At 30.8% G+C, this 22474-nt stretch overlaps 1 protein-coding gene across 1 annotated transcript in view; it reads left to right on the forward strand.

Moving 5' to 3' along the window:
• Positions 1-22474, forward strand: part of LOC148277478 (kin of IRRE-like protein 1) — a 203180-nt gene that overhangs the window by 117143 nt on the left and 63563 nt on the right. The window contains exon 4 of the mRNA XM_088232848.1: positions 20140-20348. Within this exon, the coding sequence (XP_088088974.1) occupies positions 20140-20348 (209 nt within the window). The remainder of the gene's footprint in view (positions 1-20139; positions 20349-22474) is intronic.

Here is a 22474-nt window from a genome sequence, read left to right on the forward strand (position 1 = left end):
GTTTCTTTTTTTTTCTCGCAATATTATTCTTAAACTTTTCTTTATATTTAAAAATGTTTTTCCTTTTTTGTTTTTTCATATTTATGTATTTATTTCGTTAATATTTTTGGTTGCTTATGTGTATTTACCTACTTGTTACTATTGTTATAGTTATGCAATTTTATAATTTTTTGTTACGTTTTTATATATGTATTTTTTTTTCATATTTATGTTCAATATATGTTTAAAGCAATTTATGTCGTTTATGTAAAATAAATAAATGAAAAAGCTGACGAAAAGGCTCGGAAAGCAACATTAAAAAAAACACTTCCTGATTTTGCTGACTTTCCAATAAGTTTTGCTAAGAGAAAAATAAGAAGCAGAACTTCACAGCTATGGAATGATCGCTATTTAGCAGAACCCACAGGAAAGGTAACAAAAATGTTTTTTCCATCTATTTACCATGCTTTTGAATTTAGGAAACTGCAGCGTGCAGGATACGAACTTACACAAATCCTGACAGGTCATGGCGGATTTATGAGCTATTTACACAGATTCAAAATATCTGAGATCAACTTTTGCCCATGCGATGATGTTACTCTCCAAGGTGTCTCCCATCTATTGATGCAGTGCCCCTTTTTTAGTCTGCAGAGAATGCAACTGGAGGCGCGATGCAGAAGTCTAAATGAGGATTTACACGATGTGCATGTTGTGATTAGTCATAGGGACTTGTCAAGAGAAGTAACATTATACATGACAGATATAGTGAAGGCAATAAAAGGTATCAATGATAGCAGGACACCAAATGCCGAACACTATTCAAGTGGGGTTTTCTGTGGTTTCCTCTTGAAACAGGTCACAGCCGAAACATCTTACCGATCCTTACATAAAATAACGAAATAAAGTTTTTCATTGAAGTAAATTTAATATAAATTTAAAAGAAAAAAAAACGAATTTTTAAGTAAACAAATAAATAACTATTGCTTTGAAGTATATACTAACCTTGTACATTACAAGCAAGGTAAAAGAATAATGCAACTAACATATAAAAAAAAATATTTAAAAAACCTTTACACCACATAGGCCACCGGCATTTAGTAAATTATATTTTTTATTTTTTGTATTTTAGGTAGCATTATCTGAATGACTATTCTTTATAACATGTAGATTAACAGCAAAAAAATTATGTGAGACTCAAGAGGGCGTCAGTGTTCGTGATCTAAATCTGAGGCCCGCTTGCCAATAAAACGAAGCCTAAAAGATTGATTACAAAGGGCCTGAAGGGTTGAGTTTCCTAACATATAACATTCGGCAATAACTGACTGTTGTTTTTGAGTATAAACAAATTATTTCATTAAAAAAATATGAATTTGCTTTATATCTTCTAAAGAGTAAAAAACTTTGAAAAATCCTGAAAGACTTCAAAAGTTCAAGAGATTTCATACGATGCCGTGCCGATTTCATACGATCATAAAGTCCACACGGCAAGATAAAGTTATATAGACTTATAATTATCAAAATACAAATATTTTTTATTTATTTAATGGCAGGCGAACGCACTAACCTAACCTAACCTAACCTAACCTAACCTAACCTAACCTAACCAGTATATTATGAGATTGGCTCATTTCCACTTTACTTTCTTTTGCAAAACTTTTTCCTGACAGCACCACTCAATAAATAAAATATAAAATAATAAATCTCATTCCACTTTTATAGTAATCCCATTATGCAAACTTACTGAAGAAATTTCGAATCAACCTTGACCGCATTTATACCAAATGATTATTTTAGTATCAAACTTTACATCATACCAAAAACTTAACTTACTACCCCGGTACACGTATGTAACATTTCAATATTGGGTTCTAATTAAATTTAGTCCATTCACACCATGAGGTGCTAATATTATTACAATTATTCCGAAAATAAATTTAGTATCACCGTATTTATTTGTTTATATGGAAAGCTATTAACATTTTCATTCAAATGGAAATTTATTGTAACAGATAGATGTTACTTTCTGTATCATTTTAATTACCGTGCCAAGTCATGCAGACATGCCATTGATCAGATTACAACCCAACCTCACCAGATTCAAAACTTAGGTAACGTAGTAATTTCAATTAACGTTTAAAAATTTTCGCTAAATTATATTAACACTCACTGACTACAGCTCGGTTGTCTTGAATAATACTCAAAAATTAATATTTTAACACCTAATATCTGCCGATTTAAGTTTTCAAAGCACCATCAAGTATGTTTTGTATGATTTGATAAACAAAGTTGCTGACGGTCAGCTATATTTAGGAGGGGGGATCCAAAACCTTAGGTATGTGTTGGTATTCCCCTATGTTGGTTTGGCCCCGGTTAACTCTGCTAACTTTAAAAAAATAGTATAACCTCAAATGTATCTATTGGACTTAAAAAATATGATGAACTCAGTATTAACGTAGACATTTTTGACCACACATTGAATTTATAAAGATTTTTTTTTCATGAAGTTCAATATTTTGGATAGTTACTCATAATTGATTTTATTTATTTAAAGAAAACAACAGCCATTTTAACAAAAAAAAATATTTACAAATAAACCAAAATTATAGGCTAATTATACTTTTCTATACATTACCAAATACAATGTCAAAAAAATAACAAAAAAAGCCTAAAAGTACATTTAAAAAGCCACTCCGCATGATGACACACGTAAAATAAAATAAAAGATCACAATAATAATGAAATAATAAAAAAATTAAAAGAAAAAGTTTTTTGTTTATTTGGACACAAAAATCATTTCGCCGGTGAATCCATACGGAGTAACCCCAGAACAGTCTTTCCTCATTTCTTCTTTCAAACAAGATTAAATAATGATAACAATATTAAAGAGTACAAAATAATAAAATATTAGGTAGGAACAGTTAGATTAAATTATAATGATTATTCTATATTAGGTTTTAGCATTTTATTTAAATATGTTCAAAGTGAGGAAATATATATCGATTTCAGTAAAAAGCGTGTTATAATTATTTAGAATTCTAGAAAAAGATGCAGTCTTATTATTATTCGTGCTTGAAATACCAACATGAAACAATTATTGTTGCAGCTGTTTACGTGACATATAAAGTATATGTATAATGTACTTCATTTTGTAATGCGTGTGTATGCGCATGTTTTATATATGCATGTAATTGTATATATTTGTTTTTTTATTATTTATTTTACAAAAACATATGGTTGACGATGATTAAATGACATCATAAATAAAAGGTTTAAAGACAAACCAACAAATTTTCAATATAAAAATCAAACATATTTAATTATGGTACAACAAAAGGGTGTGTTTGTGTGTATTTGCATGAGAGTAAGTGAGTTAGTGTTCAGGTGTGTGTAAGCGTGAGTATCATTAAATAGCAAGTGGGAGCAAATCGCAGCCAGATGGAATGAGTCTTAATTTGTTTTGTATATTTTATATATGGATCTACGAGTAAATGGTCTTATGTATGTGTGTATAATTATCTTTCCATATAAGTGAATGAATAACACAGTGCGTGCATTATCACTTTCATAGAAAACGTAAACGTTCACAATTTTTTTTTTTTGTATTATTTATGAAAACTAAATATTGATATTTTTGTTTTAAAAATTAAATATGTACGACTGACTCAAAATTATTCAAATAAAATAATGAAATCTAAAATCAAGATGTAGTTCTTTATTATCGACAAACTTTTTTATATAGTCATGTTTTTTTATATCTCAAGGTCCTGGAGATTGAGAACCACTTAGTGCGACGTGGCAGGTAAAGTTTTCGCAATCCCAGTCGCTTCACCCCAGATACCCTAGACCCTAGCCATGGCCAAACTAGCCACTAGATGACGATAGGACCCGAGCTCGATAACTCCACCTTGAATATCGAGAGAACTTCGCCCTAACTTCCTAAAACTTGTCATCGCTTGCTTGTGTTCACACTTAACAAAATATTCAATTCACCGAAACTTCCTAATACTTGACTTAACTAAGTAACAATAAAAGTTATGTTAATAACTGATTTTTATTCAAGGCAATTATTAAAAAAAAAAATCAATAGGCATATAAACGTTATAAAAAAATGGAAATTATTTAATTTCAAGTTCATAATAATCTTACTTGTACTAAGAAATTTGCATCAGTAAATAAGATTCCCGTAATATCTTTTTCAGTTGACAAGTAAAAATAACGTGTTTTTTGTATTGTTGTTTAACGCGAATATTTTTCAGTTCAGTTCAGCGTTATCCTGGAATTTTTATTTTTCCCTTATTTTACTGATATTTTTCTAGCCTAACATTTTGATGTAAATTCAAAAAAAGAGTATTTGGGCCTTACTCATTAACTTGGTATAAAGTTGCGCCTAGGCATAGTGGTAGAATACGGATAGGAATACCATTCTTATTATAATAGAAGAATAAGGATGGTATTCTTATACTCATTCTATTACTATGCCTAGGCGTAACTATGCCTAGAGTTTATAAGTTAGGTCCTTTATTTTCAACATTTATTTACCAAATCGTAAAATCCAGCAATTTTTCATCCCAATAAACTGCTAAATTATAAATAGTTTATTATCGGAAACTAGCTTATATAGCATGTGAATTTCAAGTTTAATAGAGTACAGATAAATAATTTACAAGTAAAATAATCAATTACAAATTTGTTGCACCAACGGTTTATTTATTCTCAAACATTAGTTTTCAAAAGTTCTTCTTTAAACGAGTAAGATTATTTTTTGTTTAATTGTTTGATGACATAATTAAAGGAAAACTAATTTGTTTTAAAGCCATTTTTTTCATGTTCTTTTTAAGCTTAAGCTACTACTCTTGGGACATTGAAATTCAACTTTCCCTTCATCTTTTATACGATCTATCAGAAAGACGGAGACCAGGTGAAATTTACTTAGCTGCAATGTAAGGGATTCTGGAGTTGTCCATTATGTTTACATGATCTCTCCAGTCTTCTTAATTTTCGTTTCTTCTTTTCAGCACAACAACTTCAGTGCTACAGGTCCGTCTCATTTCTTCATTGCGGATTCAATCTCAAGGGGTTCTATTTGTGATCACCCTTAAAGTTTTCATTTCCGATTTTCAAAGCAGATTCTTTGTCCTTTTAAAAGTTTGTGTTGTGAAAATCAAATCTTTCTTTCTTTAGAATTAGGCGTTCAAACTAACAATTCAAAATGTTTCAGGTGTTTTTTGTTTTTAACATAGATGTTTGTTGGGGTATTTAGGATAAATTTGGACCAAATTATCTAAAGAACAAAACTCTATGCAACCATATCTATACTTAGCATATTGCCTATTAGAAAATTTGCAGCGATTAATAAAAATGTGAATCATAAATGGAAACTGTTTTATTATCAGAAAGGAATTCTACAAACAAAATTATGAGAAGACTGTATCGATTTTCAGTAAAAAAATAGTAAAACATTTATCGTTTCAAAGAACATAGCGATATCGGTCTAGCAACATGAAAATATCCAGCTCAGATTTAAACATACAAATAGAAACTCCATAAAGCAAACAATGAGCGAATTTTCCATAACATGTGATCGAATGTTCGAGAGCGGATGGAAGGAAAACGTACGACCGTATTCCAAAAGCGAAGCAACAATAGCTGATAGTTTCTGTGAATCTGCACCTGCTACTTTTATCCAAATACGCAGGTAGATGGAAACTTCTTGAGATTTGTGGGGTTCTTTAAACCCATAACCACGCGTATTTTCGTTTTCGATTATTTCGTCAAAAGGTACGAGCAGTAACATAAAAGAAAATGAGTATTTCTTTTCAAACGCCGAATAAATATTCAGACGAAGATAGGATCATAAAAAATAATCGAACAAATATTTTTATCAGAAAATTTACCAGTTATTTATATGTTATAAATCTACCTTACACGATCTTGATATTGTTTAGGCAAACAAGTCAATTGAGTGTATTTGCGGCCATCTTATTATTATTAAACGGTGATTTTGAATAAATAAAGAAATAACGTAAAAATTTGTGAGATTATAGTATTTAAAATAAAGATTTGGGATGAAAGAAAAATGCACTTACGGTCTTGACGATGATTACAAGAAAAATTGTTTTCAATATGTCTTTAAGTACCGAAAACAAAAACGAAAGCCAAAATTAAGATTTCGCATATTTTAAACTATGGGTTATTCCTTTTTAATTGAATCGGCATTCACTTCGTAACACTTCATTATAAATTATTATGAAAATAAAACTTTGTTATTAGCCGAGCGATGTCTTCCCACACATTAAATCTTAGACTTAATTATTGTAACTTTCACTTATGTGCTAAATTTATAGAAATAAATTCTACTTAATGTCCTGTCCCTCATTCATCATGTTTTCATATCTGTTCTTTAGACAACTATCCGTTCATATGCTAACACCTTAGATAAGTGGAAAAAAACCCCCCTGCTCTAAGTTTCACTGATTAATTTGTTTGTTTTTTGTTTTAATTCTATGACATTGCGAACAATATTCTGTGTTTACTATATTAGTTTTATATCACCCGTCGATGGGAGGAGTGCTCTCCCGAAACTATAGTAGTGTTCTTAAAATAATAAAAAAATAAATTTAAAAAAAAAATGTGTAACACTAATAACAAAGTTTTATTTTCATAATCATTTATGTGTTATTCCGTTTGATAAATCAAAACGTATTTTTTAGGTAACAAACAAAAAAGGGTTTATGGCAATGGCATAATCTGCAAACGTGACGGTTTTTAATTCATTAATGAATCTAAGGTTTTTGCATTTAATTTGCATATTTTTGTTGAAAACTCATCTATTTTTTCACTAACGAGTAAGTGCGACCTATATTTTTACCTTTCTCTGAAGAAGAAAGGGAAACTCACGAATGAGAGTCGATAAATTTCATTCACCGTTGTTTACAAGCGCAGCCGAACGCGAACTTTGGCTACAACCATTAAAAAGAGGTCCTTAATTGAATTTTAAATTTAATCACGGGATAGCCCTTTATTTTCATTTTCCCCACTGGCCACAATTTGATTTAGTGGATCGCTTTACCCGACGTCCCTTTTACGTGTTATACTCTTGTACGTATTACGAGTATCGGGTGCGGTTTTGATTGCTTATATTTATTAAGAATCCATATTTACGTTAGCCATTAAACTCGCAGCTTTCCATAACGCTGTTAGCTTTGATACAATGACGATATGGAAAATAATTCACTTTATCTTGAACAATCGAATAATAAATCTGAATGTTTTTCCCGATTTCATTTAGAGTAAGAAATAAAAATATCCTTGAACACGGTTAACAATTAATTAAGTCAAGTTATTTCTAAAATTAATTCGTACAGCGTCACCTGGCTAAATAATAAACTTAAGGCCATAATACAATAATATTTTTATGTATTTTCATTTTCTATAAACGAAAAATGTTATTAAATAATTATGTTTATATTTTGTATAGTTGCCTGAGAATTTAATCCAATCAAAATATAAATATGTTTTATTTTCCATGATTCAAAAACATAAAATCTAGCAAAACCTGGGATATAGGTATATTATTTTGTACCATGTAAATGTATTTTCTTTCTAAAATGCCAAATAATGGTGTCATTAATATTAAATTATTAATATTATTATTTAATTTTCTTCATTCACAAGGTTTAAAACCAGTTCATTGTTATTCCCTCGAAGTTAGTAGATTTAGTTTGTAAAACAAATTATTTTAGTAGGTACCTACCTACATGGGTTGAATTAATCATTCTGTTTTTAAAAAAATATTTTTAAAATACTGGTGCCATACAAGAAAAAAAAATATTTGGTAGATGGACAAATATCTAAAAAATATAAATGAATTATTCGTAAATATTGATGTCTAGGCAGTTATAGTTCTTTCGAAAATAAATCATTTAGTCAGCCTCGTGGTCTAATGGACAGTGATTTTGCTTAACATACGAGAGATCTTTTTTTTTAAATATGGGGATTGCAATTTTTTTACCTTGTTTATATTATATACAAGGTTTATATTTCAAAAATATGATTCTTCTGCAGTTAAATTACTTTAAATGTTAGCCAAGTTTTTGAGATCAGGAAGGATACTCTAGAGTGGATCAATTACGAACTTCTCAGCATTTGCTCATGTGGAGAGGAAACCACTTAAAACTCTTGAAGCCGACTGAGAAACCGCTGGCTGCTGTCAACAGGCCTTGCATTCCACTAGAAGAGTGTTCGGCATTTTGTTCCCTACTTTGGTTTATTTTACCAACTGCCTGCACTATATTGACCATATATGATACTACTTCTCTTGTGAGTTTTTTATTACCTATCACCGATAGGATGTCGCTAAAATCTTTACCCAGGCTTTTGCATCGCGCCTCCAGCTGTTGTCTTTGAAAGCTAAAAAAGGGGTAATGCATACAAGAGGTTTTGGGTTTCATTTCCTGCGAAGTTGACATACAATATATATTTAATAAGGTGTTTTTACACGAAAACATTCAATATTTCCAGGACTGGCACCTGAAGTGAAAGATTGATCATCTTACTACCATATTACTAAAAATGATAGACGCTACGGTTGTTGTACAAATTCAGTGCCCTATACACCATTAGGTGTGGATAGGTCAACGACGATCATCAATAAGTCATTCGCTGGTTCTAATGATCATTTTATGGTCGTAAAAATATTTACCGGTCTGTCTATATTTGGCACTTTTCTTATCCACAAATTAATATATGGGGTCATATTTACTCCAATAATACGTAATAATAATGCCACTTAAAAACTCTTCTAACTAATAATTGACGGGTTGTCGTAAATTGGGTACTTACAACAATTGTTTATGACTAAAAAAAAACTTTCTTAAAATTGAAATATCTTAGTAAATCAAAAGAAGGCAAAAATTTATTAATAAATTAATATTTTTTATTAATATCCCTACAGAGATGAGGTAGAATTTTTTCAAATTCAGGATTATGGATATTCGAGCGTTTACAGGGCTTATGACCTGTCATTGGCTGGGTTAAGTGGCCACTTTACGTATTACAACATTCCCCATTCCGCTTATTAGCGAATATCGACACAGGTAACATTTTTTTGTTTTTTATTATGTTATTAAATGAGAAACCATTCACAAGCGTGTTGGAGCGCCATCTATGTATTGATATTGAAGTTAAGTTGTTGAAATTAAATAATTTTGAATAAATTAATATTTTTTCCTTCGAACATACGAGTATAAAAAACTCGGTTTAAATTAATTTAATATATGCTTATTCAGAAAATTTCACTGATATGGTTCACATTATAAAATATATGACTCATATCAGTGAAATTTTCTAAGTAAAACTTCCACTACTAATTTCCACAAAAAAAAATGAAACAAAACTTTATAAATAGAAGCAATGAAGTTGATACACTAATTAGTAACAAACCTAATTAAGAAGAAACGACTGTATATACAAACATCACTAGGCACAGCTTAAAGCCAAAACCGCGTATACTTATGTAACCAAAGTATACGAAAGCAGCATAGACTAACGTGAATAAAACTTATGAAATTCAATTTGCTAAACAGAAACAAAAGATAAACAGATATGCTTGTATTTTACCTAAAATAATATTGTTTATTTTTACATTTTATCATATTTACATTTTTTTAAATTAAAATCTTTGCCCAGCTCACAATGGTGTATTCCACGTTCCAAGCTAGGCAATTACATTTCAAAACATAATTATTCACATTTCAATTTATCTATTTATTTTAAAGGAAGAAATGACAAATAAAACAAAAATTTATAAAATAAACACAAAACAACTTTATTTTTTACCATTTATTTTTTATTTTGTGTACCGACTAGTTTCAAAGCTACAGAAGAAGATATTGAGATACAATAAACTTATTATTTATATTATATTTAATTTTAGGTGATTACTTAATATTATATAAAAACATATAGAGCTAAGTCCATTATTTTTATCATTTTGTTCGCGTAAAAATAAGATGTGCGAAGTGAGATGGATACGATCGTTAAAACTAGACAGAAGTGGACTAAAGAATACATTGCTGTCGGTAATTTCTTATTTTTCATTTTTTTAATCGCATTTGAAGTTTTTAAGACTTCCAAGTTGTTTTATTTTAATATTTAATTTTTAACGAGAAGAACTTTTAATCCAGTGCTTTTACAAAAATTATGGTTTTCATGGTCAAAATTACGACCGGTCAGTAGAAAAAATTGAAAATAAGTGATTAAAAACGATGTTTCAAATTTATTTTATTATAATGAATCTAATAATTTAGCGCTTTCAATATATAGTTTTTTAAATATTAATTTGCTGCAATACATTTGTTTATACGAGTATACACAAATTTAGTCAATATTTGGCGAAATTTTTGTCTCATTATTTAAATTCTTAACATCACTACCAAACTGCAACAACTAAAAAGTTTATATTAACCACATACAAAGTGAATGGTGGCACTCTTAACACACTAAGCTTTAATTTAAAAGAGATAATGTTTCATTGAACAATAGGTTCAAATTATGTTAAATAAATTAACAAAACTAGAAAGCAAAAACATGCGAATTTTTAAGTAAGTCATTCATACATGTTTTGATTGAATACATCAAAAGAATATTAATGAGAAAAAAAGTATTTTAAAATACTACGGGTGGCTTTAATATATCACTTAGCCAGACCTTTATATATTTACAAAAATTTATTTATGAAATCAAAATTCCTTTTTCGCACCTAATGGTGAATAAATTACGATTTTCTATTATCATTCTTGAAACTAATGTCACTGTCGGAAAAATGAACTTTTAATCACCTAATAGTTGTTTTTGATAAAATAATTTACTCTCTTTACGGCTCTCCTGACCTTCTGTGTCTTATACATTTTAGTGAACCCTCAAAAAACTTCTTTCTCATATCCCTACTACGTCATTCAATTATCACAAATATTCAACTATACCAAGAATACACAATTCAGGAAACACTTACTGCTGTACTGCAGGTGTATTGTTGAATTCTTTAAACTCGTATAAGTTTGCCTCATGTAATAAATTTCTGGCGGCAAGGCTGTATGATTTATTCTAAAGTGTTATCATTTACTCTACTCTCATACTACTCGATATTCATAGTTAAATCTTTGATATTTATTTATTCATTTTATATGTGATTTATTTAAATGTTATACAACACTTATGTAAATTAAGTTATCTTGAATCTTACACCAAGTCTTTGCTTTAACCTTATTTTTACAAATGTATGTAATACGTATTTTTATTTATTTACAAAAGTTTTATCTTTTGCCATTGTTTGTTAGGTGTTTCAAGTTAAAATTTATTTTGCTCTTAATTATTATTTCTTATAGATACTAAAATCTATATACCTATCATCATCACCGTCTTTCTTTTTCCACAAATAATGGTGCATAGGGCACTGCATTGGTACACCAATCGCTGCGTATCTTGATCATTTTTGTTACATGAAGGTAAGACGATCAGTCTTACGCTTCAGGTACCAGTCCAGGGACTATGAAATATTCTAGTGTGAAAACAACCATTCAAATAAATTTTTCACATCAACCATGTCGGGAATCGAACCCGAAACCTCTTGCATAGTAGGCTAACGCACTGACCATTCCACCACGAGGCCGACCTATATAAGTATAAATTTTGTTCTTATATGCATAAGTTTTGCTTTTTAACAGATGCATACTTTTAAGCATTTTAAAACATTTTAATAATTTGTTTATAATTTTTTGTTCTACCCGCGTACTACTATGTATTTAAAGCAACACTTAGAATTTTGGCTGATTTAAAAAAAAAAACTTTTTTTTAGGAAACATACAGTACGGTTGCATAATTTTATATTTTACACAGTTAGATTTAAGTCTAATGGACCAGTAAAGTTTCCATATTATATAATAATTATATGTTATCAAGTACAAAAAAGAGAAAAGAAAGAAGCATAAATGGAAGTGGTTTAAAATTAAAATAAAAGTTATAAATGTTATTTAAGAGGTTGTAGTTAGTATTAACTAAAGATTATAATATTAAAAATGAAGAAAAAAGTTTTTAAAAAAGTAATAACAAGGTAAGAATTAAAATAAAGAATGCAAAACATGCTCAGAAATAAAAAAAATCTGGAATATTTTCAAAAAAGTAAAACTAAACTAAATATACACATACATATTTTATGGGATTCAAAGAAACGATGAGAAGAATCTTTAAATGAAATTATATAAGACAATAAATTTAAGTCAATTTAAAATCATCTTCAAAATTGATGACAAAATAGACTAAGAGCAGCAATATATTGATTTTATACATGCATACAATATAAGTAATTAAAAGTTGTTTAAAAGTATAAAAACATGTTAATGCAGCAGAGAAACAAAACAATAACAAGTTTAGCAAATAATCTTTAAAATTTGAAATAGCAATTTAAGGAGAAAATTTTAAACCAAAGGTAATTGAAAAAATTTCATTAAAACGATTTTAGCAGTAATACAAACTTCAGTAGAGAAATTTGATTAAAAATAACAATACCAACGTATGTATTGTAAAGTGATGTGAGAAAAAAAGGGATCAACGGAAGTTTTATTTAAAAGTTTACAATACACTTTTTTTAAATAATTGTTATCCTGTATGATAAATCTAAATGGTTAAAAAAGCTGTTAAAAGTGGAACACGATTTATGTAAAAACTAATTCTGACAAAAGTTCGTATTGACGCTAGGTATTCGAAAGGTTGGCTTCCTGCATAACGACGTTCAATTATTCGTTCGTTTCATCAATCAGCACCGCGCATCCGGTTACGAACCCTGAGATTTACTTTGTACATTGTATCCGTGTCAATAAAGCCGGTCGTTGATTGCATCTGCTTCTAGTCTAGGGTTATAGTTTCGCTATCAAGGCTCTATCGGTAACTTTGTCACTTGACACTCCTGACATATTCCTAGTGAACTGAATCATTAAGACAGTTCTGTATGCGAGAGGTAACTACGGTAACTGAAACTATAATGAAATTGTGTTACTATGTTTAAACTATTTTTTCGTCTTCTATTGCGAGCATAATAGCAGTAACTACAAATTTCTTAGATAACAGTTTTTTTTCTTATTGTAACTCCACCCCACATTATAAGTAAACAATAATAAATCCACTATTCACATGTTTAACTCCCACGGTATTAAATAAAAATAATTTATCAAACAAAATACTATACTTCTAAAAAAATATCTAATTACTTATTTTTTTACTAAACGTCATAGAACAGGTACCAATTTAAATTCAATATTTGAATATTTATCGTCTTAAGATTTGTAATTCAATCATAAATAAGTGCCTGCGTTGCTATCAACGAAAAGTTAGTAAACGAATGTATTAAAAAGTGAATTTTTCCACACGTCCTCTTTTCAAAATAGATGATACAGAAATTCCATTCATGACTTCAGTCAAAAACTTAGGTATAAGCATTTCAGTCAAAAACTTAGGTATAAGTATTCATAAGCATTTAGGGTGGCACAATCAGGTTAACGAAGTTAGTCGTAAACTTTATAGCAGTTTGCACTCACTTAAAAGATTACAGAATTTCTTTCCAATTAATGTTAAGCAAACATTAATCCAGAGTTTTCTTCTTCCACTCCTTGACTACGCGGATGTATGTTATCCAGATGCTAACTCTGAATTGCTTGATAAGTTAGAACAATTGCAGAATATTTGTATTCGTTATATCTTTAATCTTCGCAAATTTGACCACATAACCAAGTATCGCACGCAACTACACTGGCTCAGTATCAGGCATAGAAGAAACATTTACATTCTATCACTTCTTCACAATATTTTAAATAATTCCACTTCGCCTGTTTATCTGAGAGAGTTCATCCAACCTCTTTCACATAACGGACTATCTATTCGTTCTAGTAACGAGAAAACCCTTTTAATACCCTTTCATCGCTCTAATTTACTTGCCTCCTCTTTCACAGTAGTAGCCACTCGATTGTGGAATAATCTACTCACTAATATTAGAGACGCCCCTTCTTTATTTACATTTAAGTCAAGATTGAAATGTCATTATCCAAATATTTAAATTGTTCCTTTATCCTTCTTCTTTTCTTCCCATTCCCTCTCCTCTCTTAATAGTATTGTGTTAATTATTTATTTTTTTATACTTATTTTTGTTAATCTTTGCTTTTAATTTTTGTATGAAATTGTAAGATTTAATATGTCCATGTATTTATAATTTTCTCAAACTGAACGGTTTGGGTAGGTAGGAAGAAATTGCCTTAAGCCAATATGCCCGCCCTTATATGTATATTTATTGTATATGTATATAAAGTGTCAAATAAAAAAAATAATAAAAAAAGTTACACCATCTTTTTTCCTTTTATTTGAACAGTTTTACACGCTTTTACGCACAATCAGGCATTCGGGTTTTAAATTAAATATCAAGGTCACGTCAAAACCGGCTGGCGGTTAAATAACGACATAATACGAACTGGGTGTTTGGGCATGAGTTAAGTGTTATAATATTAGAGGACTCAGGATGCGTCTATGTAGTCTACTAGTAAGTTATTGGTTTTATTTTTGAAAAATCGAGCTTGCTTTTTATTACGTTAAAACACTATAAAACAAACTTTGTTTGTATATTTAACAATCTTTTATCTTGAGAAGAAACGTAATCTGACTTTTCTTCATATAAACGTATTCTCGTTTTTTCACCTTGGATTACGGCGCTATAATATTTACCATCGGCTTTTTTCAAAAGTTTTTTTTTATTGATGAATAGTTTACTGTGGGAACTAGAACCATATAAAAACCCATAAAAAAGGTCCAGTTTTATCTGCGGTCTACGGGCGCGCGGGGGTGGGAAAATGAATTCCTACGCAGATGCGGCGCGAGAAATTATGAGAAGCGAAGTCCTACGACTTCTTTCATATTATTTAGTGAAGTGGACTGTATTTTAATTTAAATTAAATAAGTGAATATCCTCGATATCGTTTGCAGTGTCAATCGGTCACAAACCCAACCGATGAGATGGATGCCACTAACCTGGTTCGTTCTTGATGGAATTGCGGTGGTCCAACTGGTCGATTGCAAGCGGCATCAACACTAGCACAGGCCTCCAATCTGGAACTGAACACTGGTGGTTGGTGGAAACAAAGTCTATGATGCGGCACACGTTCAACAAAATAAACACGCGATCTCGCATACAGAGTTATCGATATTCCTAATTTATTTATGCACTTATTAACGCTTCACATTTCAGAACAGAAATTATATTGTAGATAGTTGTACAAAAAAATCAACACATTTTACTGAACGAATACAATATATTTTATTGTATAATAATTGCAATTATAATATCATTAATTCAGAATCATTCTGACAATACTCTAGCAACCCATATGGATATTTGTTTTCGAAGAAAACCATCTCCATCCCACGAAACGATGCGATAGATCTATCATCCTTAATATCTTTTGGCAACCCATTAAACATCTCATTTGTATAAGATGTGTTGGTACAAAATGTTTTTGTAAACATTTCTATATTAATTGACTTCTCTACTTCTACCGGTTTCAAGACGTACCTGTCTCTTCGTCAAGACACTTAATGCACTAAATGAAAATCCAACATGACACCATTGAGCAGTTGGTTAGGTGGCCAGCTGACAAACTGGCGTCGTGAGTTCGATTCCCGCCAGTTGAAAAAAATCCAAGTGAGATTTTTTCTTTGTTATTCTGGGTGTGTATTTTCATTTTTTTTTTCATATTCTCTCCTTCCAACCTACGGACAAGCTTGTCCAATTGAGGCTTTGCGGGTCATTTCTTTTAAATATTAAAAAAAAAAAAAAACTACAAATCTTCACCATAGTTCATTCATTCCATGTCCGCTCCCTAGTTAGAGCATATGATAACCTCCATGCATCTCTTTTGGCTGCCAACTCTTTTGCGTCCTCTCGAGTCAGGTTCTCGTCCCAAAGTTCTGATATAAACTGCTGACAAACAATTGGCAGTGGACGTCCAGGACATCAAGAACCTGATGCTTTGTAAAGTAGGCAAGCATGGTTAAGGCTGTCAGGAAGCATTCGCAGTATATGGCCAAGCCTATCGTTTGCCTCCTCTTGATGACAATTGTTACCGGAGTTTGCTGCGTCCGTTCTCTTATTACTTCATTCCTCAGAATGTCAAACCACCACACGCCCAAGATTCTTCTAAGACACCTTTTTAAACTCAGAATTTGGATGTTTTGGGCCCTAGTGAGGTGCCACAATTTGCATTCGTTGAGGAGAATGGGTGTTATGCAGGTGTTATATAGGCATATGGTTTTCGCTGAGTAAATATCTAATGTAGTAGTAATTTACCATAGTAGTTGCAGAAAAATATTCTGGTTAAATTCTAATAGCATGTGTCCACATTGTTTTCATACTTTTGTACATATTGAGGTAATACAAAACGATAAAATATTATTCTTTATCAGTATGTGGACACATTTCCCGCCAAAATCCGATTTTCTCATCCGCCTACAGCGACAGTATCATATTTTATAATGCTAGCGTAAATCCATAAAAATCTTATAATCCAATTTCCAATTCTCCATAAATAAGAATTTCAAGGCTATATGAAATTTAGCATTTTCAAATTTTCAGTTTTTAATGTCAGCGTTATTCAAAACTACCTTTAAATGTAATGAAAAAGGTCTGTGGTTTTAAAAAAAAAAATTAGTTATTAGACAATCACAAAAAATTTTAATTTATTTTTGTATATCATATTATCAGCGATATAATTTTTCAATGAGTTCTCTACGCAAGAGTTGTCCTGATTGGAAGGTTGGCTTCCTGGTAACCGGAAATGTATGACAACTTCCTGTCATTGATTGATTTCAGAGAACTAGTGATGTCGATCAAAGTAGTCCAATTTTTTTATTTTTGTCATACATTTTCGAAAAAACTTCGCCTTACAATCAAATGCTTTAATTTTTACTGCGCTTAAGAAAACATTTTTTATACCCAATTTCTCTTGCGCTAAACTTTTTCTTTGACCTTATGGCCAATTGCACCAATTCGTCTTAAAATGTTTACCGTTTAATAAATTTTGCGTTCTCGTCAAAATGAGTGAAACGGGTTAAAACATCCATTGAACGCAGTCTACCTACTGCGTACTAGAAACGAAGCGTTCATCCTGGTTTTGGACATGGAATTGTGGTTACAAATCCTCTCTGGGTTGAGTCCAAAGAACTACGTTAAATATTTTTTTTAAAAGATTCCGTGGATAATGATAACGTAAAAGGACCACAAAGTTTAGATATCTTTTTTCAAATGGCTTATCTTTATTTATATCATTCTTCTGTACGTGTGATCACTGTGTTACTGAACTCCTAAACAGCTTATTCGATTTACGTGTGGTTTTCGGTGAAATGTAGATCTTTGCGCTGCGCGTGTTCGTAGATTTTTACTAACATTTTAAATCGAATCTGTATAAAAAAGGTAGAAGCATGAAACTTTTTTTCATCGACTAACCTTGGGGGGGGGGAATATTTGACAAGAATGCATATTATATCTACAAAAAATGGAAGGATGTTGTTTTTGTTTTTGCAAAAAGTTTGTTTTTGAATATTTACAAACCACTTTTGTTTTTTTATGAATCTAAATCAGATTATTTCCTTATATTCCTTGTAATTTCTTCCCATTTATTTTTGTTTACTAGTACCTAATACTAAAATAATATTACTTGACATTCAATACATTTTTGAAAATCGCATTCATGAATAAAGTGTATCCCTGTTGGTTAGAAGAGCTGAGTTTGACATTTGCAAAAGGACTCTTTATTAAAAAACGAATTATTTTATGATTTGGAACTCAACCATAAACAAGTACCTGGGTACCTACTTATCAAGCTAATGGCGGGCAAGCCAACGCTCGTGCAGGACAACGTCTGTCGGGTCTGCTAGTCTAGTTATATAAATCTACTTTTTTACTAGCATCTTCATATTTTGGAGCAACTTATTGTCCATTTTAACTAAATCACTACAGTTACGCAACTTGTAGTTCATGGAAATTCTTTTTGATTCTATTTCCCTTATAGATTTTCTAATAATGAATTTATCATATTATTTTACGTATATATTTTATGTCAAAACATTGTGAAACACTACGGTAATTTGTTCGAAATCCTATCAATATTACGAAATAATTTATTGCTGTATTCTTGTTATGATGTTATATTGAACATTAAAATCAAGTAAATTATAATGCAGACAAAATAAAACATGATTTTCAAGATATTACAACAGATGGTGCGAACACTTTAGAGGCAGTAATATGAACGCCTAGGTATTTACACGCCTTACGATCTATCATTGGTTAGTTTAAGTAGCCAATTTATACACTATGTAACATTCATAAATCTGCCAATGAATAAACATCCATTTTTTTTTAAATACTTTTATGTGTTGAATTATCGTTATCTTTCTAATTATCGATGTTACTTTACTAAGCAAGCTAAACAATACCAATTGAAAACACACGGCAAACTTGCAAATGTATATTTATTTACCAGCAAATATCTATAATTCGTAAACACATAACTTTTGAAATAAAAGGTGAATACGTGACAATAAGCACATGAAGAAATCACGATAAACCGAAGAGATGAGGCGAAGTACTGACTAAACTGATTTTTACTGACTGCTTGAAGTAAGGGCTTCACTGCTTTTAACCGTCCCTGATGTTCTCTCTTTTTCCAAGTGGGGAGGTTGTCTTCTATTTCCCTTTTCATCGGCAATTTGACATCCAAACTAAATTACCAGAATTTTGATGTTTTGATGGTTGTTTTTTTAAATATTAGCGTGCTTGTGATTAACCTCAATATTTCAATTCTGGGGGCCATTTTCAAGAAGATGCGAATAACTCAATATTAGAAAATAGGAAACAAGTTATGGTGGAGCGGTTTTGGTGCTTCCATAAAGGATATGCATCATTTACTTTCTGTAGTGCCCTTAAGACGATGGTTGATCAGGTGGCAGTGGACATTGATCTCCGGACGAGCCCCACAAAGCATTTATTGATGCAGTTGAGATTCATGTGACTGAATTATTTAATCTACAACCGAGGCAACGTCTGAAAATATATTTATATTTTTTGTACCTTTTTTAGACCAATAACTCCCTTTATGAACTAATGTCATTTTCCGTACACATTTGAACTAGCTCACAAAATTGTCGTTAATAATTATTTTCTGTCAAAACTAACTTCAAAAATTACATTGAATATTATGCGTTATATTCGAAATGTTATCCGTACCAACCTTGAATTTTATAATCGTTAATTTAATTAAAATATTATTTTGTGTGATGGTCAACGCGTTTGCCTACCGTTTAAGATGTCTCGGATTTAATTTCCAACATGGTTGATTGAAATTTTAAATAAAAGGGGAATTTTTGCACCAGAATATATCCTAGTATCTGGACTGGTGCCTGAAGCGTAAGACTGATCATCAGCAATTGGTGTAACAATACAGTGCCCCATGCACAAAAAGATGTGAAAAGGGAACAATGATGATGATGATGAAAAAAACATCTTATTTCCTTTAGAAGTGTACACACAATTTTTTTTAAATGAATATTATTGAAATTAACAAATTACAACAGTGATAAAGAATACCTTAGAAAAGGGAATATGGAAGTCTAGGCATTTACAGGGCTTATGACCTGCCGTTGGCTGGTTTAAGTAGCCACTTTACACACTGGGTAACATTCACCATTTTGCCTATGTTTGAACATCCATATTTCTTCATTTCTTCCATTTGTTGATTTTAGTGAATTTAAAGAGCTAAAACCTTTGTTTACGTGAAGAGATTCATCTGACTGAATAATTTCACATATTAGGCACCGCCTGGAAACAATGTTCCAATTTTTAAACTTCTTCTTGGATCAGTTAGTTTCATTACAATATTTGATGGGGTCAAATCCAGTCTTTTGTCTACAAACATTTGGACAAACTCAAATATTGTAATATTATTGAATTTCGTCATTTTTTATTGTTTCCGATGATATGTCTATCCTCAATTGGTAATAATAAAATTATCAATTTGAGAGACATAAAAGGTATTGACAATCAATATTCATTAGTCATTTTTTGTACAGTTTCGACGTCCGAGGGGTGGGCATGTCCGAAGGGCGGCACTGGTCCGCCCCCGGAGTGTTCGGCCCCCGCGCCACCTTCCGCCCCACGCCCGCCCCCGCCTCCCTCGTGCTGCAGGAAGTCAAGAGACACGACGAAGGAACATACAGATGCAGGGTGGACTATAGGAATACGCAGACTATGAGCTTCAAATACAACTTCACGGTCATAGGTAAGGGCTTGCCACGCAGTCTCCGAAACTACTCACCACCTTCCCTATTCATTCGAACAAATATATATTGGAAAAAAGAAAAAAAAAATACTCAAAACATTATAAAATGAGTAAAATGAGTTTTTGGGTTGTTATGTCATGTATCGTTTGCGCTCTTATTCGACGTTTCGTATCGCATTCCAGCATTTAGTATCAGAATTGGTTTTATTTGTGTAGATATACATATGTCGCACCTTCAGAAGTACACTATAGTAACATATTACAACAGAGATGAAGAACATTTAAGAGAAGGTAATATAGAAGTCTAGGCATCTACAGGGCTTATGACCTGTCAATGGCTGGTTTAAGTGGCCACTTTACATACTGTGTAACATTCACCATTCTGCCTATATTTGAACATCTATATTCCTTCAATTCTTTCATCTGTTGATGTTTGTGAAGTTAGAGAGCTGAAACCTTTATTCATGCGGGTGAGATTCATCTTATTGAATTATTTCACCCACATACTAGGCAATGCCTAAAAATGTTATTTTCAATTAGATTAATCTCACCCGCATAAATAAAGGTTTCAGCTCTTTAACTTCACAAACATCAACAGATAAAATATTGAAAGAATATAGATGTTCAAATATAGGCAGAATGGTGAATGTTACATAGTGTGTAAAGTGGCCACTTAAACCAGCTATTGACAGGTCATAAGCCTTGTAGATGCCTAGACTTCCATATTAACTTCTCTTAAATGTTCTTCATCTCTGTTGTAATATGTTAATATAAACAGCTCCCCAGGGAGTTGAATCCAGTCCTTGTCTACAAAAATTTGGACAAACTCAAAATATTGTACACTATAGTATGTTTAAATTTGCCATTTTGCATGGGAGAATTGTTAATGCTCGTAACTTAATGTTTATTGACATCGAAATGCCCAGATTTTTTTGTAGAATTTACTCATTTGACTGTTAAAATATAAAAAGAACACTGTGGCATCATAATGCGATTATCTTCGCGAATAGATTTATAAGAATTTTGATGTTTGTGATTTATCGTTCTCATTTTTTTTTGTAAATGTCGTTAAACTGCATTCATAACTAAAAACCTGACTGGCGACAGTAAACCTCTAGGCTTGCGATATATATAACGTAATTTGTACCGTGTTGTAGTTGTTGCTATCTATATGCAGCTTGTAAATCTAAAATCTGTGTCGTTTGACAGTCTACGCATTTATGTGATCTCTTTATTTCTGGATACGATCGACTACTGAACGCTGTAATGCGATTGGAAAAGTCGTCAAAGGGTGCAAACGACCACGGTATAAAAACTCGTGGAATTGTGCATCTGAACTGCCGTGAAAATCTAAATTACTTCATCATGACATGTCATGAGCTGGTTTGAGTAATCAGTTTCATTGATCCCATGTTTGAAAATTCATATTTCTCATATATTTTAATTTGTTTTATTTTACGTAATAAACGCACTAAAAAGACTATTTTCAAACATAAAAAGTTTATTTTTGTCAAAAAAAAGAATAAAAATTTTAATATCAAGAAAATAAGAAAAAAAGTAAATACAATAAAAAAAATACGATTCAGAACAAAAAGACTAGAATAAATATTTTATTTTTTAATTCGACTTCCATGCATACAAAATCTGAAAATAAATACGAAAATGTTCTTCATTTCTGTTCTAATATATAGGTATTTTTTTAATTTTGTACATTTAAATTGAAGTATGTAAAAAATAAATTACTATGCTTCTTGAAAGAAAAAATATGTTGTGGCATTTTCAATATTTCAACATTTTTATTGGGTATGAATAAATGATCGTGTCCAAAGGAACAATTATTTGATTTAATATGCAATGATGTTGGTTTACTTTAATATATTATAAATTATTAAACACGTTACTACATCTTTAAGTTAGTAAACTTCGCGTGCTTAGAGAGAGTTTCTTATCACCAATTTAGTTTTTTTGTATTGTAAATTGTTATTAATTTTGCTACTCCTTTATTATTTATCTTAAAAAAAACCTTTTATTTTCAATGCCTCTTGAAATTCAATCGTATTTTTTGTTTTGTTTCGCACTTGAGAACATATCACACGTTTTTTAATTGTTAAATAAATTTTCTCAAA

Source organism: Micrasema longulum, unplaced genomic scaffold, assembly GCF_059751315.1.
Source record: "Micrasema longulum isolate JH-2025_06_02 unplaced genomic scaffold, ASM5975131v1 h1tg001028l, whole genome shotgun sequence".
Taxonomy (NCBI): Eukaryota; Metazoa; Arthropoda; class Insecta; order Trichoptera; family Brachycentridae; genus Micrasema; species Micrasema longulum.